The following is a 26,078-nucleotide window of genomic DNA, read 5'->3' on the forward strand; positions in this document are numbered from 1 at the left end:
CACCTGGTCCACCTGAGGAAGGTTTTGAAGGCTCTGCAATCTGCAGGCCTCTCTATCAAGGCATCCAAATGCCAGATAGGGCAGGGAACTGTGGTTTACTTGGGACACCTTGTAGGTGGAGGCCAAGTTCAGCCACTCCAACCCAAGATCCAGACTATTCTGGACTGGGTAGCTCCAAAAACCCAGACTCAAGTCAGGGCATTCCTTGGCTTGACTGGGTACTACAGGAGGTTTGTGAAGGGATATGGATCCATTGTGACAGCCCTCACTGAGCTCACCTCCAAGAAAATGCCCAAGAAAGTGAACTGGACTGTGGACTGCCAACAGGCCTTTGACACCCTGAAACAGGCAATGTGCTCAGCACCAGTTCTCAAAGCTCCAGATTATTCTAAGCAGTTCATTGTGCAGACTGATGCCTCTGAACATGGGATAGGGGCAGTTTTGTCCCAAACAAATGATGATGGCCTTGACCAGCCTGTTGCTTTCATTAGCAGGAGGTTACTCCCCAGGGAGCAGCGTTGGAGTGCCATTGAGAGGGAGGCCTTTGCTGTGGTTTGGTCCCTGAAGAAGCTGAGACCATACCTCTTTGGGACTCACTTCCTAGTTCAAACTGACCACAGACCTCTCAAATGGCTGATGCAAATGAAAGGTGAAAATCCTAAACTGTTGAGGTGGTCCATCTCCCTACAGGGAATGGACTTTATAGTGGAACACAGACCTGGGACTGCCCATGCCAATGCAGATGGCCTTTCCAGGTTCTTCCACTTAGAAAATGAAGACTCTCTTGGGAAAGGTTAGTCTCATCCTCTTTCGTTTGGGGGGGGGTTGTGTAAGGAAATGCCTCCTTGGCATGGTTGCCCCCTGACTTTTTGCCTTTGCTGATGCTATGTTTACAATTGAAAGTGTGCTGAGGCCTGCTAACCAGGCCCCAGCACCAGTGTTCTTTCCCTAACCTGTACTTTTGTATCCACAATTGGCAGACCCTGGCATCCAGATAAGTCCCTTGTAACTGGTACTTCTAGTACCAAGGGCCCTGATGCCAAGGAAGGTCTCTAAGGGATGCAGCATGTCTTATGCCACCCTAGAGACCTCTCACTCAGCACAGACACACTGCTTGCCAGCTTGTGTGTGCTAGTGAGGACAAAACGAGTAAGTCGACATGGCCCTCCCCTCAGGGTGCCATGCCAGCCTCTCACTGCCTATGCAGTATAGGTAAGACACCCCTCTAGCAGGCCTTACAGCCCTAAGGCAGGGTGCACTATACCATAGGTGAGGGTACCAGTGCATGAGCATGGTACCCCTACAGTGTCTAAACAAAACCTTAGACATTGTAAGTGCAGGGTAGCCATAAGAGTATATGGTCTGGGAGTCTGTCAAACACGAACTCCACAGCACCATAATGGCTACACTGAAAACTGGGAAGTTTGGTATCAAACTTCTCAGCACAATAAATGCACACTGATGCCAGTGTACATTTTATTGTAAAATACACCACAGAGGGCACCTTAGAGGTGCCCCCTGAAACTTAACCGACTATCTGTGTAGGCTGACTAGTTTTAGCAGCCTGCCACAAACCGAGACATGTTGCTGGCCCCATGGGGAGAGTGCCTTTGTCACTCTGAGGCCAGTAACAAAGCCTGCACTGGGTGGAGATGCTAACACCTCTCCCAGGCAGGAATTGTCACACCTGGCGGTGAGCCTCAAAGGCTCACCTCCTTTGTGCCAACCCAGCAGGACACTCCAGCTAGTGGAGTTGCCCGCCCCCTCCGGCCAGGCCCCACTTTTGGCGGCAAGGCCGGAGAAAATAATGAGAAAAACAAGGAGGAGTCACTGGCCAGTCAGGACAGCCCCTAAGGTGTCCTGAGCTGAGGTGACTCTAACTTTTAGAAATCCTCCATCTTGCAGATGGAGGATTCCCCCAATAGGGTTAGGATTGTGACCCCCTCCCCTTGGGAGGAGGCACAAAGAGGGTGTACCCACCCTCAGGGCTAGTAGCCATTGGCTACTAACACCCCAGACCTAAACACGCCCTTAAATTTAGTATTTAAGGGCTACCCTGAACCCTAGAAAATTAGATTCCTGCAAACTACAAGAAGAAGGACTGCCTAGCTGAAAACCCCTGCAGAGGAAGACCAGAAGACGACAACTGCCTTGGCCCCAGAAACTCACCGGCCTGTCTCCTGCCTTCCAAAGAACTCTGCTCCAGCGACGCCTTCCAAGGGACCAGCGACCTCTGAATCCTCTGAGGACTGCCCTGCTTCGAAAAAGACAAGAAACTCCCGAGGACAGCGGACCTGCTCCAAAAAGACTGCAACTTTGTTTCGAGGAGCAGCTTTACAGACCCTGCAATCTCCCCGCAAGAAGCGTGAGATTTGCAACACTGCACCCGGCGACCCCAACTCGGCTGGTGGAGAACCAACACCTCAGGGAGGACCCCCGGACTACTCTCCGACTGTGAGTACCAAAACCTGTCCCCCCTGAGCCCCCACAGCGCCGCCTGCAGAGGGAATCCCGAGGCTTCCCCTGACCGCGGCTCTTTGAACCTAAAGTCCCGACGCCTGGGAGAGACCCTGCACCCGCAGCCCCCAGGACCTGAAGGACCGGACTTTCACTGGAGAAGTGACCCCCAGGAGTCCCTCTCCCTTGCCCAAGTGGAGGTTTCCCCGAGGAACCCGCCCCTGGCCTGCCTGCAGCGCTGAAGAGATCCCGAGATCTCTCATAGACTAACATTGCGAACCCGACGCTTGTTTCTACACTGCACCCGGCCGCCCCCGCGCCGCTGAGGGTGAAATTTCTGTGTGGACTTGTGTCCCCCCCGGTGCCCTACAAAACCCCCCTGGTCTGTCCTCCGAAGACGCGGGTACTTACCTGCAAGCAGACCGGAACCGGGGCACCCCCTTCTCTCCATTCTAGCCTATGCGTTTTGGGCACCACTTTGAACTCTGCACCTGACCGGCCCTGAGCTGCTGGTGTGGTGACTTTGGGGTTGCTCTGAACCCCCAACGGTGGGCTACCTTGGACCAAGAACTAAGCCCTGTAAGTGTCTTACTTACCTGGTTAACCTAACAAATACTTACCTCCCCTAGGAACTGTGAAAATTGCACTAAGTGTCCACTTTTAAAACAGCTATTTGTGAATAACTTGAAAAGTATACATGCAATTTTGATGATTTGAAGTTCCTAAAGTACTTACCTGCAATACCTTTCGAATGAGCTATTACATGTAGAATTTGAACCTGTGGTTCTTAAAATAAACTAAGAAAAGATATTTTTCTATATAAAAACCTATTGGCTGGATTTGTCTCTGAGTGTGTGTACCTCATTTATTGTCTATGTGTATGTACAACAAATGCTTAACACTACTCCTTGGATAAGCCTACTGCTCGACCACACTACCACAAAATAGAGCATTAGTATTATCTATTTTTACCACTATTTTACCTCTAAGGGGAACCCTTGGACTCTGTGCATGCTATTCCTTACTTTGAAATAGCACATACAGAGCCAACTTCCTACATTAACCAACTAGCTGTGTAGGCTGACTGGTTCCAGCAGCCTGCCACACTAGAGACATGTTGCTGGCCCCATGGGGAGAGTGCCTTTGTCACTCTGAGGCCAGTAACAAAGCCTGCACTGGGTGGAGATGCTAACACCTCCCCCAGGCAGGAGCTGTGACACCTGGCGGTGAGCCTCAAAGGCTCACCCCTTTGTCACAGCCCAGCAGGGCACTCCAGCTTAGTGGAGTTGCCCGCCCCCTCCGGCCACGGCCCCCACTTTTGGCGGCAAGGCTGGAGGGAACAAAGAAAGCAACAAGGAGGAGTCACTGGCCAGTCAGGACAGCCCCTAAGGTGTCCTGAGCTGAAGTGACTCTAACTTTTAGAAATCCTCCATCTTGCAGATGGAGGATTCCCCCAATAGGGTTAGGATTGTGACCCCCTCCCCTTGGGAGGAGGCACAAAGAGGGTGTACCCACCCTCAGGGCTAGTAGCCATTGGCTACTAACCCCCCAGACCTAAACACGCCCTTAAATTTAGTATTTAAGGGCTACCCTGAACCCTAGAAAATTAGATTCCTGCAACTACAAGAAGAAGGACCGCCTAGCTGAAAACCCCTGCAGCGGAAGACCCGAAGACGACAACTGCCTTGGCTCCAGAAACTCACCGGCCTGTCTCCTGCCTTCCAAAGATCCTGCTCCAGCGACGCCTTCCAAAGGGACCAGCGACCTCGACATCCTCTGAGGACTGCCCCTGCTTCGAAAAGACAAGAAACTCCCGAGGACAGCGGACCTGCTCCAAGAAAAGCTGCAACTTTGTTTCCAGCAGCTTTAAAGAACCCTGCAAGCTCCCCGCAAGAAGCGTGAGACTTGCAACACTGCACCCGGCGACCCCGACTCGGCTGGTGGCGATCCAACACCTCAGGAGGGACCCCAGGACTACTCTGATACTGTGAGTACCAAAACCTGTCCCCCCTGAGCCCCCACAGCGCCGCCTGCAGAGGGAATCCCGAGGCTTCCCCTGACCGCGACTCTTTGAACCTAAAGTCCCGACGCCTGGGAGAGACCCTGCACCCGCAGCCCCCAGGACCTGAAGGACCGGACTTTCACTGGAGGAGTGACCCCCAGGAGTCCCTCTCCCTCGCCCAAGTGGAGGTTTCCCCGAGGAAACCCCCCCTTGCCTGCCTGCAGCGCTGAAGAGATCCCGAGATCTCTCATAGACTAACATTGCGAACCCGACGCTTGTCTCTACACTGCACCCGGCCGCCCCCGCGCCGCTGAGGGTGAAATTTCTGTGTGGGCTTGTGTCCCCCCCGGTGCCCTACAAAATCCCCCTGGTCTGCCCTCCGAAGACGCGGGTACTTACCTGCAAGCAGACCGGAACCGGGGCACCCCCTTCTCTCCATTCTAGCCTATGCGTTTTGGGCACCACTTTGAACTCTGCACCTGACCGGCCCTGAGCTGCTGGTGTGGTGACTTTGGGGTTGCTCTGAACCCCCAACGGTGGGCTACCTTGGACCAAGAACTGAACCCTGTAAGTGTCCTACTTACCTGGTAAAACTAACCAAAACTTACCTCCCCCAGGAACTGTGAAAATTGCACTAAGTGTCCACTTTTAAAACAGCTATTTGTGAATAACTTGAAAAGTATACATGCAATTTTTATGATTTGAAGTTCCTAAAGTACTTACCTGCAATACCTTTCGAATGAGATATTACATGTAGAATTTGAACCTGTGGTTCTTAAAATAAACTAAGAAAAGATATTTTTCTATATAAAAACCTATTGGCTGGATTTGTCTCTGAGTGTGTATACCTCATTTATTGTCTATGTGTATGTACAACAAATGCTTAACACTACTCCTTGGATAAGCCTACTGCTCGACCACACTACCACAAAATAGAGCATTAGTATTATCTATTTTTACCACTATTTTACCTCTAAGGGGAGCCCTTGGACTCTGTGCATGCTATTCCTTACTTTGAAATAGCACATACAGAGCCAACTTCCTACAACTTGTGTCCCCCCCCAGTGCCCTACAAAACCCCCCTGGTCTGCCCTCCGAAGACGCAGGTACTTACCTGCTGGCAGACTAGAACCGGGGCACCCCCTTCTCCATTGAAGCCTATGTGTTTTGGAGACCACTTTGACCTCTGCACCTGACCGGCCCTGAGCTGCTGGTGTGGTAACTTTGGGGTTGCTCTGAACCCCCAACGGTGGGCTACCTTGGACCCAAACTTGAACCCTGTAGGTGGTTTACTTACCTGCAAACACTAGCCTCCCTCAGGAACTGTTGAAAATTGAGCTGTCTAATTTTAAAATAGCTATATGTCATTTATGTGAAAACCGTATATGCTATTTTGCTAATTCAAAGTTCCTAAAGTACCTACATGAAATACCTTTCAATTGAAGTATTACTTGTGAATCTTGAACCTGTGGTTCTTAAATTAAACTAAGAAAATATATGTTCGATGGCATCTGTCGCTGTAGATACACATGTTGTGCATAGCCCGCCATCTGGTGTTGGGTCGGAGTGTTACAAGTTGTTTTTCTTCGAAGAAGTCTTTCGAGTCACGGGACCGAGGGACTCCTCCTCTTTGTCTCCATTGCGCATGGGGGTCAACTCCATCTTCGATTGTTTTCTTTCCGCCATCGGGTTGGAATTGTCTCTGAGTGTGTGTTCCTCATTTATTGCTTGTGTGTGTACAACAAATGCTTAACACTACTCTTTGATAAGCCTACTGCTCGACCACACTACCACAAAATAGAGCATTAGAATTATCTCTTTTTGACACTATCTTACCTCTAAGGGGAACCCTTGGACTCTGTGCATACATTGCTTACTTTGAAATAGTGCATACAGAGCCAACTTCCTACATGCAAAAGATGCTAGACCTTTGAGTTATTGAGCCTTCAGACAGCCCTTGGGGTAGTCCTGAAGTGGTGGTCCTAAAACCTCACTTTAATATGGCAAAAGAGAGATGAGGTTCTGTGTAGACTACAGAGACCTCAATACTATAACCAAAACAGATGCTTATCCTATCCCTAAGGCGGATAAGCTAATGGATACACTGGCTTCTGCCAAGTATCTAAGCACCTTTGTCCTGACTGTTGGCTACTGGAAGATCAAGTTATCAGAGGAAGCCAAACAAAACACAGCTTTCTCCACTCCTAGTAGGCACTATCACTTCACATTGATACCATTTGGACTAAAGAGTGCACCTGCCATATTCCAGAGGTTGGTGAACAAAGCTCTTCAAGGCCTAAAAAGCTTCAGTGCAGCTTGTCTAGGATATATAGCTGTCTTTAGTTCCACCTAGGAGGATCATCTGGTCCACCTTGGGAATGTGCTGGAGGCTCTGCAAAGAGCGGGCCTCACTATCAAGGCATCAAAATGCCAGGTAGGGCAGAGGAAAGTAGTTTATCTGGGCTACCTGGTAGATGGAGGCCAGATTCAACCACTCCAGGGCAAAATCCAGACAATTCTGGATTGTCTGGATTCAAACCCAAGTCAGAGCCTTCCTAGTCCTGACTGAGTACTATAGGAGGTTCATTAAGAATTATGGCTCTGTTGTAGCTCCCTTAAATGACCTCACATCAAAAAGGATGCCCAAGAAAGTTTTGTGCACAGCTAGCTGCCAAAAAGCTTTTGATGACCTCACACAGGCCATGTGCTTTGCTCTTATACTAAGAAGCCCTCATTTCTCCCAGGAATCTATTGTACAGACAGATGCTTCTGAGCTAGGTATAGGGGCAGTACTATCTCAAGTGAGTGATGAGGGCCAGGACCAACTTGTATCTTTCATTAGCAAAAGGTTGTCCCGTAGGGAAAAGCGTTGGTCAACCATAGAGAGGGAGACCTTTGCTGTGGTCTGGGACTTGAAGAAGCTGAGGTCATACTTGTTTGGCACTCACTTCCTTGTTCAGACAGACCACAAGCCTCTCTTATGGCTCAAGCAAATGAAAGGAGAAAACCCTAAATTGTTGAGGTGGTCCATATCCCTACAGGGAATGGACTGTACAGTGGAACATAGACCTGGGAGTAACCACTCCAATGCAGATGGACTCTCCAGATATTTCCACTTAGACAATGAAGACTCATCTGTCCGTGGTTAGTCTTATTGTCCTTCGTTTGGGGAAGGGGTGTAGGAAACTACCCTCTTTTTGGCTTGGTTACCCCTACTTTTTGCCTGACATCCGTATGATGGGCTGTTTTCACTGAGATCCTGCTAACCAGGACCTCAGTGATTGTGCTCACACCCTCTAAATTATGGTTGGTTAGGACTTTCCACACTCCACAATTGGCATACTAGTGTCCCCTAGAAGTCCCTATTATATGGTACTTAGGTACCCAGGGTATTTGGACACCAGAGGGTTCCCCATGGCCTGCAGCCTGTATTATGCCACCCATGGGAGCTCATGCAAAATGTCTGCAGGCCTGCCATAGCAGCCTGCATGAAAAGGTGCATGCACCCTTTCACCACAAGTCACTGCACCAGGTCACTGTAAGTCACCCCTCTGACAGGCCCTCCTAGCCAAGAGGGCGGGGTGCAGGTACCTGTGTGTGAGGGCACCCCTGTATGAGCAGAGGTGCCCCTACGAACTCCACTTCCATTGCAATGGACTTTGTAAGTGCAGAGAAACCATTTTACCCGTGTACTGGACACAGGTGTCCAGCTACATAATGGTAACTACGAACCTAGGCATGTTTTGGTATCAAACATGTCCGAATCATACCCCAATACTATTGGCAGTATTGGTTGTATGATTCCATGTGCTCTCAGGGCTCCTTAGAGGACCCCCAGTATTGCTCCAGCCAGTCTTCTGGGCAGCCTGCGCTGCTGCCACCCCTCAGACAGGTTTCTGCCCTCCTGCTGCTTGACCAGCTCAGGCAGGGGAAGGCAGAACAAAGGATTTCCTGTGGAAGATGGAAGTAACACCTTCTCCCTTTGAAATAGGTGTTACATGGCTTGGGAGGGGTAACCCCCCCTCAAGCCACCGTATGCTTTGAAGAGCACATTTGGTACCCTACTTGCATAAACCAGTTTGCACCAGTCCTGGGACCCCTGGTCCCTGCTCTGGCGCAAAACTGGACAAAGAAAAGGGAGTGACCAGGGGTGGTGCCAAGAGCTCCTCCAGGTGGCAACTTGATTCTGCCATCTTGAATCCAAGATGGGCAGAGGCCCCTGGGAGCATCTGAGTGGCGAGGTCAAGTAGGTGACGTCACAGCCCCCTCCTGATAGGTGGTCACTTTGCAGGTGACCAAACCCCCTGTTAGGGCTATTTAGGGTCTCCCTCTTGGGTGGGGTTCTCAGATTTGACGTGCATGATTACACCAGAACTCCTCTGCAACATTTACTTTATCTTCTGGCCACTGGACCCGTAACTAGACTCTTCAGGAACCAGCAATCTTCAGCTCCAGTGATGACTCCTCTTTGCAACATTGTTTCACCTGTTCCTTCCAGCAACTGCAACATTTCACCAGCTGTGCATCCTCTGGGGTCGGCAAGACTTCAGCTGCACCAAGAAGCAAGAAGGAATCTCCCTTGGAGTGAAGGAGTCACTCCCCTGCATCTGCAGGCACCAACTGCAACGACGGCTGGCTGCGTGGATCTGCTCTCCTCCAGAACTGCTTGGATCCTGCATCACAGGTGGTGGTCTGGAGTGATCCTTTTGGTCCTCTCTATCAGCAGTCCAACTTGGGAGACAGTAAGCCATTGCCTCTCCTTGCAGGACAGTACCCCTGTGTACTGCGACTCTTGCACCTACCAAGGCTGGTTTGCTCCTGCTGCAAGGGATCTTCAGGCTCCGTGTAGCCCTGGCCCTCAGCACTTCTTCCTGCCAAGCAGTGTCTCCTCCTTGCTGCTCCAGTGACATCTGTGCTGACTGGGCCTCACTACGACTTGCTGTGCCTGCTGCCAGTGGGTTGCCTGTGGGTGCTGCGACTGCTACTAGTGACTCCCCCGACTGCTGAGGGTCACCTCAGACTCCCCTCCTTGGGTCGAGTCCCCTGGGCTTTGCTGGTCCTCTTAGACCTTTCAACTTTTTTTTTGTTTCCAGCTTCCCTCTAACGACTCCACATCACTGGGTGTGGGACTTTATCTCGCATTCCACTTTCTTCGTATATGGTTTGGCCCTCTCCTAGGCTCCTCACTATTTTCAATTACTTTTGCCAATGCTTGTTGCTTTTTATGCTCCTAACTGATTGCTATTGTATATATATTTAGTGTGTTTATTTACCTCCAGTTGGGAAGACTGCCTATTACTATTCTAGTATACGTTTTACTACAATAAAGTACCTTTATTTTTATTTTTTACACTGTGGTTTTTTTCATGTGTGATGGTGCTGTGTGACTATAGTGGTATTGCATAAGCTTTGCATGTCACCTAGATAAGGCTTGGCTGCTAATCCACAGCTACCTCTAGATAGCCCTGGCTTCTTAGACACTGCCTACACTTCATTAATAGGGGATACCTGGATCTGGTATAAGTTGATAACACCGTAGGTGCTCACAACACACCACGCCAGCTTCCTCTAACATTCACAATGCATTACTGCTTCAACAGTCACGTCCACAGTCTGCTACTTTGTCTTGTCGGTCCTGCAGGACTTTTTAGTCTGATCTTCGTTCGCAGCCTGCCGCTGAGGATGGTATTGCTTGAGTATCTATTCTAAAGTAAGGAACTTGAAGTATCTATCAGATGAACAAGTTACTTACCTTCAGTAACGATTTATCTAGTTGCAGATTCCTTACTGACCTGTTCATCCTTCCCTCACTGCAAACTGATTTCTAGGGATAGGGATTCCTTTTTCAGGTCCCTAGTTCTGGCACACCATTCGCTGTGTTCATGTCTCCACGATACTGGTGTGGAAAGTCTTGAAAAGAAACTGATGTCAGCACACTGGGATGGCGACGTCGAGGCCAATGGCGCTCGCAGAGTCGACCAGCGCCACCCGACGGCGCGGAAAGGTACTCCTCAAAGAAATATCTCCTGATCCAGTCTGGCGCCTGGGGGAAATTCTAAGGTAAGGAATCTGCAACTAGAATCATTACCGAAGGTAAGTAACTTGTTCGTTTTTGGTCATACCTAAAGTCAAAACTCGTATGTCTTGTTATTTAAAAAAAAATTGAAGCAGAGTATGTGCATTTGGAATAGCTTCAAACCACAGATTTCTAGCAGGTAAACTTATTCCTTTGATCATGATAAAGGTCATTAACTCTGTCAAATGCTCACCAGATGAACAAGTCAGGTTTATTAGACAGAAAAGATATTTAATTTTCATGGATGCTGTATTAGCTATACTGGTTGGTGAAGAGCACAGGGGAATAGGGCTGTAAAAGGACACCGGATTAGAGAGGTTTGCATTTCTCCCTTTTACTAGGACAACTTGTGGGGCACTTCTCACTGCCTTTGGTGAAAGATTTTAGGCCACATCGTGTCCCAAAAACAAAAATCCAGATAAAGGCAACACTCTAAGCATTTATATTCAAAAGAAATATGTGAACAGTTTGACCAGAATTGTTTATGGTAATTTATTATTATGTCTCATACTTCCTTTTAGACTGCAAAATATTTTCTGTGGCAAACTCCTCATCACTCTGGCTTGGACTACTGTGTGTGTGTGTGTGTGTGTGTGTGTGTGTGTGTGTGTGTGTGTGTGTTTTGTTGTTTTTAATCACAGCGGAAAGAGTGGGCTTTCATTTCTAGTGGGTTAAAATTACTAATTTCTTTCTCCTTTTTCTGGTGTTCTCTACCTCTGAGCGTTACTCATGTTTCTTTCTGTTCCTTTTTATATCATTCCTTTGACTACTGCTTTTTCTACTTCAGCAAGAGAATCCCATTTACAAGAGTCCTATAAATAATTTCAAGAATCCAAACTATGGACGCAAAGCTGCTCTCTAAGTTTCAGTTTGTATTTTCTCTTAAGTCTGGTCTTTTTATTTTCTTGCATGGTCTTTTTGTCTCTGCGAATTCTTGAACAATTAACAGAGCACGTGGCAGTAAACTAATTGCTGTTAGACTTTCATTTTAATTATTTTAAAGTTGATGCAAGGTTTGTTCTGGCGATTTGTAGATGGCAATGGTTTGCTAAAAACTGGAAAAAAAAAGTTCTTATGGAAACACATGCTAGCTGTCTACACATACCCTTTCTACCAAGCAACAATACCATTACCCAGACTTCTCACCTATCCACATTTTCTATTAAGCATAATGCTTCACAGTACATGCCATCACAGCTTTTGAATGATGTCTCTACAACATTGTTACCTTATTTGGTGTTTTAAACCACGTGTAAGATCATGGTGTTCTTTACAAATTAATCATGCTCTTGCATGCGAGCTTGTGATTGCACCAGTAATTGTTCATATGGGTAAATTCTGTTGATAGCAATTGCCTCCTTTCCACGTATGTTCACAGAATCTGCTGGAACCTTATAGTTCTAACTAGCACAATGACGTGGATTTTCTAGTTGATGATAATTTAGCATTTAAGCTAGCTTCATATTAATGCATTCTGAGTTTGAAAATTAAATACAGAGATGTTAAACAAAACTCTTGCATTAAAAACGAAAATATTTTACCTCCAATAAACTACAAAGTGGCTGTGAACATTTTTTCCACATATCTATAAATTTAATGGTTTTGTGCACTTTAATAAACCTGCAAATGATACTCCGAAACAAAACATTTTGACTTGATAGAGCACCTCTGTAGGAAAGTGGATTATAATGTGGAAGTACCAAAATAGGCAATAAGTAAGAAACACAAGACAATAAAAATCTGGCACACATTTATAAAAAAAATTAGAGTATATTTTTGTCTTTAAATAGACACCAAAATGACAAAAATATATTGAGAGGGGTCAGGGTTATGATTTTTAAAGATAAGTAAATTATTTTTGTAAAGATGCAGTAGCTTGTTTAAGTGATTCATGTAGGAAGCTGGCTCTTCATATAGTGGACCAAAATGAGGTACACTGTGCAAAGAGTCCAAGCCACATAGGTGCAAATTACATCCCAAAGTATCTCTTTTTGGGTAGGGTGGTCAAGCAGTTAGGCATATCAGAGAACAGTGCTAAGCATGTAAGGCATACACTCATGCAGTAAGTGAGACATACATTCAGTAAAGAAATCCTCCACTCCAAGGGAGTTCTCCTGGCGATTGGCAAAGTACAGACACCTTTCCCAGTTTATTGGCGGCGGAAGGACAGGTCAGTTGCTCCTCGAGGGTGGGGTGCAGCCGACAGGCGGGCATTGTTGGCACCAAGTCAGATGTGCTCCTCGGTTCTCTGGTTCATCAGGCGTGTCATCCACTTCTCCTTTTACGCCAGCGAAGATCTGAGGATCTGGTAGCAGGGGGTCCCCCAAATACTCAATTTACGAGGCATTAAGGGGGATGAAGGATAGTAACCAATGAGCAACTAACCCTTGGGCTTACTACACTCCCTAGATAACCAATTCCTGTGTGGAGTGGGATCACCCTGTCGAGCTCCTAGATTCCACCACATGCAAGTTAGCCGAATTTACTAAGTTGTGTCTACTTCAAGCTGGTCACCCTGGGGGTGTTCCCAGCCTGGAAGTGTGACAGGCCTCCTGCATAGCTAATTTGGCCCTGGAGCAGTGGGGGTTGGCATATTCCTCTGAGGAAGGCCTGATCTGCATACCAAAGGCAGTGGGCTTCTTTGAAGCTCCTGTTTTGGAATGCATGTCATTCTGTGTGTAGGGGTGTGTAACACACCAGCCCAGACGGGCTTTTGTTTTTAATCCCTCGAGAGTGGAGGCTCTCGTCCTGGGAGGTGAGATTCTCCTCTGTTTGGTGGCATGCTGGCCAGTGAGCTCACCAGAAGTTGGTAGGCTATATTGATAAATCCATCACTGGAATCAGTGGGGGTATATTAATATGGGATGTTTGATACCAAAATCCCCAGGTTCAGAGAAGCTATCATGTAGCTGGGGAACTCGTATTGACCACTGTCCAGCACATCTATTTAAAATGGCTTCCCTGGTGTCTAAGAATCGACATACATAGTAGGGGCATATTTTCTCATGCATATATGCCCTCCCTGGTAATATAATGCACCCTGCCTTAGGGCTGAAGGCACGCTGTAGGGGGTGACTTATAGATATTGCAAGCAGTGTTTAAGGGACAGTGCTTTCCGTTTTAAGAGCACCTTGTCATGCAGCCTGCAATGACAGTCTGCATAAGGTTGGTGCTGGGTCCCTCAGAGTGGCACAAGTTGTGCTTCAGCTCTGAGGGGCCGTCTTCAGTACCAATGCCCTAGGTCCCATGGTTACCATTTACTAGGGGCTTACGGAGGGCTGAAGTGCCTCCTTACTTGGGGGTCAAGTTACCAGGTGTCTTGTTTTGGGGAAGAAACACTGGCACTGGGGACGTGGTCAGCAGGATCCCAGTGGCCTTCATTCAAAGTTGCATCTAAAGCCCAGGCAAAAAAAGTGTGTGGGCAGTAGTGTACTGCAACCAAAACCCAGCTCCCCACAGTTCAACAGTTTATAGCCAACTGGCTAGAACAGCGGCTTATATTTATTTGAACAAGCCACAATGGGTTGGGGGGGGGGCAGTCAATGGGACCATCCAAGTCCTAGGGGCAGATACCCGTATCTACAAGCAGTTTTAGGGTCCTCATGGTCTTTTTCTCCCTTAATGTGGTCCAGCCAGAAAGTGGTCCTGATGCTGGGGATGAAGAATGCTGAAGATTCTGTAGCCACAGAAAATGCTGTGAGTTTTCCTGGGGCCACCTTGGGGTCCATGAACCTCAGGGTTTATCTCAAGCCTCAAAACTCAATCTCCCACAATCCATCAAGAGAATCCAGTGCAGGTCCAGTTGCTGGTCAACTGATCTCCCGGTTACAGTGGTCTTAGCGGTTCTCTACAGGTGAATAAATATTTTCCTTTGGGGACCAGAGTCTGCTTTGATGTTGGTCATGGGCCCAATGGACTTGGGGGCATGCTGTAAGGGTCAAGGCTCTGTCTCCCAACAGGTATTTTGGCATCCAGAGGCAGGCAGGTGTCCATGGGCAGCTGGGCTCTCAAGGAGTGCAGGTCTCATAGCTTTTGTTGGTCCTGAAGCTTAACAGAGGTCTAGCACTTGGAGTCACTTCTGTCCTGGCACAAATTGAGCTCCTCTTGACCAACTGGGCAAAGCAGGTACCATCTCTTTACAAGTGCCTCAGGTCCAGTAGGGCAGTCCTTCTTCTGTCTTTGCAGTCCAGTAGTAATTTAAGGACTGTGTGTCTGGGATGCCACTTTTTTGCCATCTTTGCGTTTGTGCGAAGGGAGCAGTAGATCCGACAAAGTCCCTCTTTACATCCCTTCTTGAGGGTTTGGCCACCAAACAATCCCGGGATACACCCTCTACTTGAATCCCAAGAGTGTGCAAGCCTCCTTCCTCTGTGAGGAGCCCTGGACACACTCCTGGGATGTACCCATCGTTATGAGCGGCAGCTTGAGAAAAATCGGTTCTGCAACGGAGGAGTTTTCTCCCTCAGAGGAGATGCCAACCTGTCTGCCTACACAAAGAAGCAGGCAGACGAAGGTGTGATTGCCATTTCTTTCTCTGAGGTGTAGCCTCTTTGAAGCTGAGGCATCTGTGGCAACCTCCTGGTAGTTAGCCTGCTGAAGTAGGTCACACCTTTTCTCATCAGCAGTTCTTTGTTCCCTTTTCCAAGTAGTGCTTCACACTTCCTGGCTGGGGGGGACAGCATGTTGTCTCGGGTGACAACTGCTGCAGAGAGACAGAAAAGGCTACGAGCGGTTTGGGTAACCAAGCGGTGACTTTTATTAAAAGCTACCTTAAACCCTATTTCAGCAATGGGTTGGGTTTAATGTTACGATTAATTTGATATCTTGGAGAACGGTGCTTGTTAGTCCCAAATGGAAGCTAGCACTTAGCGTGGATAAACTTTGTTAGATTGTTAGACCACTGGCCTTGCTACAGTGAAACTGGCAAAATTCTTGTTTTTAATGTCAGGCCATGTTAAATATAAAAGATTCATGCTCTTCTTTTTTAGTAGTAAGCACCCTGCCCGGTGGGCTATCAATGCCTTCCCTTGGGGGATGTCCAGATGTGGGTCCTGTGCACTTTGTTCATTGGAACCCAGCTATATCCAGCTGATGAGCCCCACTATGGGTGAAACTGGTCCTGGCAGTTCGGCCGGAATGTTCACACTGGAGAAAGATCAAAACTGAATTGCATATGGCTGGGATCCAACTGAGGTTCCACCCTGTGCAAAATAGTGGACTGGGATGCGGCACGAGTAATTGCCAGTCACTGAGATTCATTCAAGCATTTTATAGATCACTTTTTGTGTGCAACACTATCCTTTCAGTGATGGAAGGACACATCTAGTGGTTACCCTCCTGGAATACATGAGAAGTTCTAGAGATGAGCATCTTCTCAGGAGAGAGCAAACTCCTACAGTGCTGCCTCATTGTTCCTATTATTCAAATTTGACATATATCTCTAGAAACATCTGATCTCCTTCCTTCACATGTTTTTCCAGTGGATCATGTGACTGTCTTGCAGAAGGTTACAAGCCCAGCAGCCTAGAAGATGAAGCTATAGGCACTTTTTTGGGACCTGTTTAGTAGAATCCAGGGAGTGGAAGATGTATGTAGTGGAACAGAATGTTAGATTCTGTCCCTTTTGTTTTTTCTTGGGACACTTCTCCAACTTGTCTACTTTTCTCTTCAGCAGTGATACACTAAACATTGACATCTCAGAAAAAGAAATCTGAAGAATGGGTGCAATTGACAAAAAAAAAGGTTTGCCTCATGCCAATCAAAATAAAAAAAAGCAACAAGCTCATTGTTCTCTAGGATCTTGCAGTCTAGGATTCCACACAAGTCTGTAGAGTCCCTGCCCAGCTAGAAAAACAAACATGTAATTCTTACAAAATTGATTGTTGCCGCTGCCCAGCCCATCATCAAGTCAAATGATACTACTGAACCTTCAGCCCAAAACTACTACCACAGTCTTTCCTTGTGGAAGTCTTTGTGGCATAGAGTAACATGTTTAATTGAGCAAGTGCAGAAAAAGATCATATTTCTACCCTTTACTGACCCATCCCTGTTTGGCTTCCAAGCTGATGATGCTGAACCAGTGAATGAAGGCTAAAACAGAGGCCTTGACACCAGTCTATGACACCTATTGCAACGGTAGAAGTAGAAAAGAGTTGCACAGCCAAAACAAAAGTATGTCAAAATTGTATTCTCCTTTTGTTGAGAAATATGGGTACAAATTTTATAATACTAACTAAAATGCACTCTGCTACCCAGGAGAGTTATATGGGTGAATGGATAATATCCATCACACAATAATAATACAAACACACAAGGGAGCACAATATTCTATTTTTTTTTCTATCTTTAACTTGTCTGGTACAGACATGCCACTCACAGATCAGTGTATTTATTTTTCTTGTCCGTTTCTATTCACTGAATTAGTCATCAATAACTGCAGAGCCAAAATGGGGGGGGGGTGCAGCACCACTACAGCATCAAATACAGCATCAGCAAGAACACTCTTGAGCACCAGAGACTTTCAAGGGGTAGAGAAAGGAGTCTTCAATATGTGAATGAAAGGCTCCTCCCACAAATCAATATGTTTTTGACCTTACCACCACAGTCCAGCGTCACGGTGGATAGAAACATTTCCAGCCTTCAAAACATGGGACAAACAGTAAAAAGACAGCTCAGTCCTCCTAAGTGTGCAAAATGGACACAAGATTGCGTTCTCTTGCTCTCCACCCAACATCCCACCAGGTGCGTTCAAGACTTTTGCTTCTACTGTGGCTGGTTCAATCAGTATGCTCTAGAAAATAGCAAAAAATGCCATTTGAAGAAAGTAATCTATTCGCACAGTGCAGGGGAAAGGCCTATAGTAAAAATATAGCAAGCATTTAGCCACCAATCGCATTAGATGGATGCCCTCTTTGGAACTCCTTGATGGCCTCTCATGCAGGTCACTATCAAGCAGCCACAGTTTCCAACTGTGAGTGTATGCTTAGGAACAGACGCTTACTAAAGAGAGACAAAGTTGTCTCAGAGTATTTCCATGCACAAAGCTGATAGGTGTCCTGGGAAGTCAGGCTGCTTGGACTCCGCTCAGCAGTAGGATGATCAAGACAGCAGGAAGCCTTATGTGATCAGGCACCCTGATCAATTAAGTCTCCAAACACTACTGTTGCCTGACAATTTTCATCTGCAAGATGGCATTGATGAAGAGTGAGTCAAGGGAAAATGTGCTCCTTAGTGTGTTTAAAGGCAAATCTAATAGAAGAGCTAACCTTCTCCTTGAACTGTATCTCTGTCTAACGATCTAGTTTTCACAGTGCTCAACCGCATTGAACTTCTTTCCAAACTAGAGGGCAGATGTAACAAACTCAACAAAAGTGTGTACCACATTGGATAACAAAGCAAGCACTACTGAGTCTGTGATAGAGTGGTGATGGTTGTAGGAAGCTAGCTGTCTATGTAGTGTACCAATGTAGGGGTACACCATGCAGATAGTGCAGACGACCCTTATTGGCTTACAGGTCTTAAATTAGTAATCCCAAATGCTCTTTGTGGTAGTGTGGGGGAGCAGTTTAGGCTTATCAGACGGCATTGTTTAGCATTTGTTCAACACTGAGTCAATACATGAGACGCACTCAAGAACAAACTTAAGACCAATTTAGAAAAAATAACTTAGATCTTATATTAATTTAGATACCAAGCTCTTCAAGATCAGGTAATTTTTGAGCTAGCGATATTTAAAAAAAAAATATAGAAAATACAGTGGTCAGATTTGAGTCATGAGTCTCGAATGTGATTAATTTATGCTATGGAAGAAACATAAACTGCATACAGTTGTTTGCCAATAACTTGCAGGTCTGTTCTTTTAGACTTAAGTAGAGGCCAAGGTCCAAGAAAGCACCAACAGTTCTGGTTTACCTGCCCTGATCTGTCTGGATGCAGAGGTGCTACCAGCAGGGGTAGCCTTGAACGATACCAGTTGAAGTCAATAGGAAAAGTACCTGTAGTAACAAGGCTGCAAGTGGGGACCAATCCAGCAGAGCCCAAAAGGGGGCTTGGCTCTTGAGGGTCTCAGGACCACAACCACACTGCCAGTTTAAATGGACTCTGGCTGGGGGGCTTGGGTGCATAGGTGTTTTGTCCAGTGGGTCGGTGAGTTTTGAGCTACCTGCAGAAGGGGGGAAGAAAAACAGCAACACAACTTCTGGCATGGAGCTGGCTTCTCTCGAAGTCCCTCAGCGTGCAGGTACGTTTTGGAGGCGGTGGTGTTCGAACTGAACACAAACAAGCCTTGGTGCTTGCATCTGGCTGTGGTACCCCGGGTATTGGTGCAGAGAGGCTCCCGCCAGGCTCAGCATCTCAAAGCCTGAAAGGGTCGACAGGGCTGACTTCCTGGACACTCTGGATCTTCTTCCTGGCGAGTTGCCTCCTCGATGGACCTGATGGTCAGCAACACAGAGGACCAGGCAGTTGCACTTAGTGCCCCCTGGTGCAGGGAAGTGGCTTCTCCATTCTAAGGAAGATATTGGCTGTTTGGCGAAGTGCTGGCAGGCCTCCAAGGCATTTGGGAGGATGCACAGCTGCAGGGCAAGTCAGGTTTTTGAAATTGTCTGGACAGGAGCAGGCAGGGTTTGGTGCCAAAGTCCACAGCTAGTCCACAGTTCTTGTGCTGGTCGGCTCTTCTTTGTCCTTCTTGAGTCAGACAAATAAGTTCAGATGTCAGTGGGCCACCTAAATACTGAATTTAGGGGCATTAAGGGGAGTGTCAGGTAGTTGGCAATGGGCTACTTACGCATGGGGTGACTACACCCCCCCCCCCCCCCCGATGACCACTTCCTGTGGGGAGTGGGCATGCCTGACCCAGAGTTCCTAGTTTCACCAAAAACAAGATGGTGGAAACCTTCTTTCGTGGAGCACATTAGGCAGCCCACCTTATGGGTGTGACTAGCCTGGAGGTGCAACACGCTTACTGCATAATTCATTTCCCTCCTGTCCTGGTGCCAAATAGGCCTCAGGGCAGGGAGTGGCATCCTCCGGGTCTGGAGGAAGCCAGGTCGCATATCAAAGGTGGTAGGGGCTTTAGTATGTAGGTTCGCTAGCTGTCCTGCTGGAGGCGGTGATAACACCTTCCTCGGGGCCGTCATTGTTTACTGACCTCAGAGTACTAGCTCTCACCTGCAGGGGTCAGAAACTCATCTGCAGTGGCAGGCTGGTCGAGACCAGACAGCCAGCACACTAAAAGACTAGTAGGTTTCAGGGGGGCATCTCTAAGTTGCCCTCTGTGTGCATATCATATTTACTGGCATCAGTATGGATTTGTTAAGACGAGGTGTTTGATACCAAACAACATAGATAAAACAGCTATGTACCTGGGTAGCTCATAATGACCAGTGCCCAGTTGTGAGAAATTTGGGGTTGATAGGGGTGTTGAGCCCTGTTCAAGCAACAGCCAGAGTCCCTTGCAGGGTGAATCACAAAAAGTCACTTAATTAACCTGTGCTTAAGCGTGAGTAGTGTGGTACAAAAAGCAGTCAGGATAAACTTAAAGGCAATGTGTTAAGTGTCTATGCAGTACATAAACAGTAATACAGTGAAAACACGATAAAAATCCCAACCAATTCAGGGAAAAAAAGTACATTTTAATAAATTATTTGACACCAAAACAATGACGATCCAATTAGTATAACCGGAGTAATGTTTTTTAAAAACGTTTTTAAGGTTCAAAATAGCAAGTCCTCAGTTTTCTAAAATGGCCACCTGGGCATCTTTAGCACCACAACCGAGAGCCTAGGAATGGATGGATACCTCTTGGGGGTTCAAGACTCAATCAGGCTGGGTCCAGGTTTAAGATGGGAGGTTATGTCCCTGTAGCTCGGAACAGGAGACCAGCTAAAGTAGCCCTTCGAGTCACTTCTGAAGTCCTAGGTGCAGGTGGTGATGCAGAGCTCTACAGCAGGGCTGAACTCTGAAGGTCCCAAGCAGGTTCCAGACAGCAAAGCAGCCCTTCTAGCTACAGCAGCATTCTGGCAGAGTGCACAGCAGGTCACAGCAGCAGTTAGTCTTCTGAGAGTCCGTCTGTAGGTCCAAGAGTGGGGTCTGAGAGCCCTATTTTTATACCCTTGAGCCTTGCTCTTAGAAGTTGATAGACGTTTCCAGAAGGGTTCCTTGAAGTTCCAGGAATTTCCTGCCTCCCCTGCCCTAGCTGGCTGCAATGACAATATAGGGTTGTTAAGCCTATTGTGCGGTGGCAGAGCCCAGCCTGTTCAGTTGCAAGTGGGACTGTGCTTAGCTCTGCATCCCCCCATTCTCCCAAAAATCAAGTCAGCTAATGATCTATTCAGGCTCTGCTAATCTGTCTGTTGTCACTGTCTGGGGTGAATCCACAAAGTCAACTGTCGGTAACACCCATTCATGTGACTTAAGGTAGACTATAGGCACAGAGGGGTAAGGGCAGAAAAAGGCTGACTTTCTAAAAGTGGTATTTTCAAATTTGTAATAAGTCCGACTTTACCATTAAAGAGTTTATCATTACAAGTTCTTAGATACCAAACATGATATCTACCACCTATGGTTTAGGAATTAAAGCTTATTCATTTTAATAAGGAATCCCCAATGCTACCCTATGGGAGGGGTAGGCCTCTCTGTAGTGAGAAAACGATTTTTTGAGTTTTCCACTACTAGGACAGTTAAAACTAAAATGTACATGTCCTGCTTTTTAATTACACAGCACCCTGCCCTATGGGATACCTAGGGCCTACCTTAGTGGTTACTTATATGTAACAAAAGGGGAGTTTAAATCTTGGCAAGGGGTTTTAAATGCTTGTCTACTTGACAGTGGGACACAGCCTTCAGACTGCAATTGGCAGGCCTGGGACATGTTTTGAGGTGCTACTTAAGAGGGTGGCACAATAGGTGCTGCATGCCCCATTGATGGTATTTCATTTACAGGCCGGCCCTGGGTATATGGTATACCACTCTACGAGAGACTTGAATGTAAATGAAACATGCCAATCACGTATATGCAAATCTGTTTTAGGTAGAGCACAATCACTTAAGCAGTGGTAAAATGACAGTCCTAAGACCAACCAGCAAAAATCCAGCACAAAACAGGAGGAGGAAGGCAAAATGTTTTGGGTGAGCCTGTAGAGGTCCATTTCCAGTTCCAGTACATATACTTAAGATGGCTTCCCCTGTTCACTTATAACATCTAGTAATTGAACTAGACCGCACAGAGGCAGATCTGCTCATGCAGATATATCCTCGCATATAATATAATGCACCCTTAGGGCTATAAGTCCTGTTGTAGGGTTGACTTACATATATTATATGCAGTGACTTGGGCATGGCACACAGTTAGTGTGCCATGTCGTGTTTTTACACATGGTTTGCACCGTCATACAGCCTGAGATGGCATTTTGTATTCAATTTGTATGGGGGTCACTTGAGGTGGAACAATACATGCTGCAGCCCTTAGGAATGCAGGGGTGCAAAAGTGTATGCCAGTTATACACAGTTAGACAATTGTACCGTGTTTTGGGGGAAAGAGCACTGCTGCTGGTGCCTGGATAGCAGTGACCCAGTGCACATCATTTGAAAAACATCAGTACCAGTGGCAAAAAGTGGGGGTGACCATGAAAAAAAGGGGCACTTTCCTACAATAGTCCAACAGGTACACAAGTCATCCACCATTATCAACTACAAAAAACTAAACTACTAATGAAAGAGTAAAGTTCTTAGTTTCAAAAAATCTTAAACGCAGTGAGGCAGAAAGCCTACCAGGAGTGTGGCGCAAGAACACGCAGCCCTTTTGCTAGCCAAGAGAGTAATGAAGACTGAGTTGGCAGGCGCAGGACATACTCAGTGTATGTTGATAAATGTCAGAGCATGAAGATGGATGCTTTTATGAAATTTGAACAGTTTAATTACCAACCTTCCTCCCCATTCTGTCAACCTTTTCAGAAAGATCTCTGTACAACTTAAATGTGTAGAGCCCATAGGTAATAATTAGATAAGGTTAGTGACTTTCGGAATTGCAAACACACTTTGAGCATCTTGCCACAGACCTCTTTAGCAAGCAGTATTAGAGGGCACAACATTTCACACCGTGTCATTTACTTTTCATTATGGAGTTGGTGATGTGGCAAAATAGGTCATTACTTAATACACAGGCAACAGAAATAGGTGAGTAGCAGAAGCAGCTTTTCCAGGTCTGGCAGGTGATTCACACTGGAGGCCTTCAGCTTACTAGCTGAATTCATCCAGCCCCTCCTACTGAAAGAAGTCTTCCCCCAGTAACTGTACAGTGCTCTTTGTGTAGTGTCATTGGTTCTGTTTTTTGTAAGTTGTGGAGTTGTTTGTTTCACCTAAGCAAGTGAAAAGGCCCTAGTCAGGTAAACAAAACAGACATGTCACCAGAAAAATGTCCAGTACTGCGTTTGCAGGAAATATCCCAGTTGCAAATATTTTGCAGGCCAGTTATCTAGAGATTGCAAAAAAGTCACTGTTTAAATTCTGACTGTGCATAATCTTTCTCCACTTTCAAGGTGAGCCATATATCACTAGGTTTATACTTCAGCTCCTCCACAATTATACTCTAGTTAGCTCCTCTATTTTATGTTTATACCAGAGGGAACATTGTGATGTAGATTGGAAAACTATAATCCACCTTCACTCTGGTTTAACATGCATCCCACCTGACTCCATGCGAACCAGTGGCTTATTCTAAATGCTGCTTCACTATAGTTCTTGATGTGTGACCTCCAAAGAAAAACAGAGAGCCTGATGTAGAGTTTGATGGATGGGCTACTCTGTTTTAAACATGACTAATATCCTGTCTTCCGTATTACAAACGCATTACGATATCCCATCTCCGTTATTACAATTTTGCTTGTATTAAGACAGACAGAATATCTGTCATGTTTGTGGCAAAATAACTCATCCTCCAAGCACTAAATCAGTCCCAAAGAACCATACTCACTGCAGGGGGGCAATGGGAAAAGGCAAGCTTTGGAATCCTTGTGTGTGTCCGTTTTCTTTACAGGAACCACCTTAGTACTGGAGCACGCTCTAACCTTTTCATCTTTTAGATATTTCAGGCATATGCTCTTGTCAAATTTAACTTTGCCCGACTGTTTAGATTTGAATTAGTTGCATTTAAAGAAATATTGCCCCGTTGCATTCTATTGTTTGAATGATAGTTTGCAACAAAATGGCAGTTTTTGTTTTGCCAGAATGTGTGAAGGCAGGTTTCACACAGTAAACTCCGCTAGTGTCTTTCAATTGTCTTCATGGATTTTTCTCTCATGACAAACTAGAAGAGTGCAGTTGGTTTAGTACCAATTTGGTTCCAGTATTCATTTGTTTCCAAACTTGGTCACACAGGTAGTGCCTTATGTATAATAGTTGCTCTCAAAAAAAGTAACTTGTTTAACATTAATTCCACACACTTATTGATGACTGTATGTTTCCTTCTTGCATGACATTAACTTGTTTCTGAATATTTTGTGGTGAATATTGCTGTTTGAGTATCTTTTGTGTGTGTTACCAATACTTATATACAACTGTTTATCCCTCTTTCTAGGGTGAAAATCCAATTTATAAGAGTGCGGTGACAACTGTGGTGAATCCTAAATACGAGGGAAAATGAACACTGCTTGAATTGTGTATCCTCCACAACACTGTATACAAAGTAGACTTTTTTTTTTTAGTCACAATAAGGTAGTTTTAGACCAATACAGCAGAAATGTTACTAACTTGAAACATTTTGTTTCCTATGCAGTTTTGAATAAATGACGTTGTGTATAAAGTATTATTTTTTATTTCCAAATTGTGCCATGAGACTGCCAGAATATGTAGACTGCAATGTTTTTCTGGTATGCAGAGGTCACGGTGTGCCTTTCTGACCCTCTCAAACTGTTAACTTTTTTTACTATGCATTTTAGAAGCCTTTGGCAATCAGTGTGAGGGCTGTGACTCTTAAGTATTAGCTTTATAAGGGAATACTTGGTTTGAATTTTGACTCCGTGCGGATTAATCAAGTTTTTTTGTAAATTTGCTCAAATTATGTTTTCTAAGTTTAAGTGGTAGTTGGTCTAAATTGATGCCAAAATTGTAATCCAAAATCATACAAGACTTACAAGGATGATGTACTTGAATGTTTATCTCATTATATGTTACATTTTCACCAAGCAGAAAATGTTCTTAGGGAAAACGTCAGTGGAAATGCATCTCTAAAGTTGACAGCGTTTTAATTTAAAAAATGTATATTCTGCTTTCAATGGTAAATACCAGGTGATGCCAGGGATACTTCATATTGGCCATTCAACCTGTATTCTAAGAATTGCCTTCACTTTGCTAGTGGTTAAGAAATTTAACTAATATCAGTGCCTGACGGCATCAGAGGATAAGGATTCATGTGCAGCATAGTTTGGTTTTCAATATTCAACAAAAGACATTATGTGGGTGTGTTTTTTTTGTTTGTTTGTTTGTTTGTTTTTTTATATATTTTTTTTCATTTTTTTTTTTTTTTTCCCTTCCTTTCTCTTGGTGCATCTATCGTATTGTACCCATGTGTTACTAACATCATTTTTTGGTTGGTTTTCAATCTAATGTATATTATAAATTTTATGTGGTAGTTTAATCATTTCTTTGTCAATTCAAACCCTTTTGTAAGATATTATACCTAGAATTCTGATAGTGGAATTTAGTAAACAGCATTAATTCATTGGTCTGCTGGAGTATCATAAATGTTTTGGGTGATTTTGATTTTTTGTTTATTTTTCTTTAAGTTTCATTATTTTGATGCCTGGTGCTCCATTTTTTTTTCTCTCAAAACTGTATCTATTTGAACTAAGTTTCAGTTTTCTTACACAACCTTGCTTTATCTGCTCTTGCCATTGCTGTAAATTTACATTGTCATTGCTGCTGGGATTGCTTTAACGTCACACCACTTTCCTCCATCAATGCTAAGTAGCTGTTATTGTTTAATATCCTATCTGATTCTTCTGTTTTTAATCGCAATCTTGTTTTAAGTGCCTTTTTATTTTAATAAGCGTTCACTTTTTACAGTACTGTTATTAAAGTTATTTATTAAATAAAAGTAAAACAATATAAAGTTGGCTTTATTTTCTTTGGATTTTGAGACAATAAGCAAGTGCAAGAAATGAATTAAAGTTACACTGTGTTCTGAATTATTCCCAAGTACATTAATGAACACCTGCCACCTAATGGCAAAACCAGAAGCCGTTTCTCAGAACCAGTCTTATTTTTTTTTTATCCAGCTTGTGGTTCTCAGACACATACTTTATTTGACGATTACTAGTCCCTAGAAGACTGAAAATGTCCCAGAGAATTGAAGACCTCCACAAAGCAGGTGCAGGTTAGGCTGGTCCTGCACTGTGCCTCGCATGATGGTGTAAAGGCCATTGTCATCCCCTTCACTTACTGTTCAATGAGTAAATCCTGCAATTAAGGAATGCAATAGTCCCTCAAAGGAACTGACAGTTAAGTCTCAAATCTAGAGTTCTTCAGCCCCAGGCACTTTATGCATTT

General features: G+C 45.4%; 1 protein-coding gene across 6 annotated transcripts in view; it reads left to right on the forward strand.

Annotated features, from left to right (window-relative positions):
• Positions 1 to 25,641, forward strand: part of ITGB1 (integrin subunit beta 1) — a 367,090-nt gene extending 341,449 nt beyond the window's left edge. For 3 of the 6 annotated variants that reach the window (XM_069211243.1, XM_069211242.1, XM_069211240.1), the window contains exons 16-17: positions 11,323 to 11,403; positions 24,109 to 24,224. In XM_069211243.1, coding sequence (XP_069067344.1) covers positions 11,323 to 11,397 — 75 coding nt within the window. In that variant the 3' untranslated portion in view covers positions 11,398 to 11,403; positions 24,109 to 24,224. Of the gene's footprint in view, positions 1 to 11,322; positions 11,404 to 24,108 lie in introns of all 6 variants that reach the window. The other 3 variants (XM_069211246.1, XM_069211245.1, XM_069211244.1) reach the window with 1 other exon arrangement.
• Positions 25,642 to 26,078: the final 437 nt, after the last annotated feature.

The sequence above is a fragment of the Pleurodeles waltl genome, chromosome 10 (assembly GCF_031143425.1).
Source record: "Pleurodeles waltl isolate 20211129_DDA chromosome 10, aPleWal1.hap1.20221129, whole genome shotgun sequence".
Classification (NCBI taxonomy): Eukaryota; Metazoa; Chordata; class Amphibia; order Caudata; family Salamandridae; genus Pleurodeles; species Pleurodeles waltl.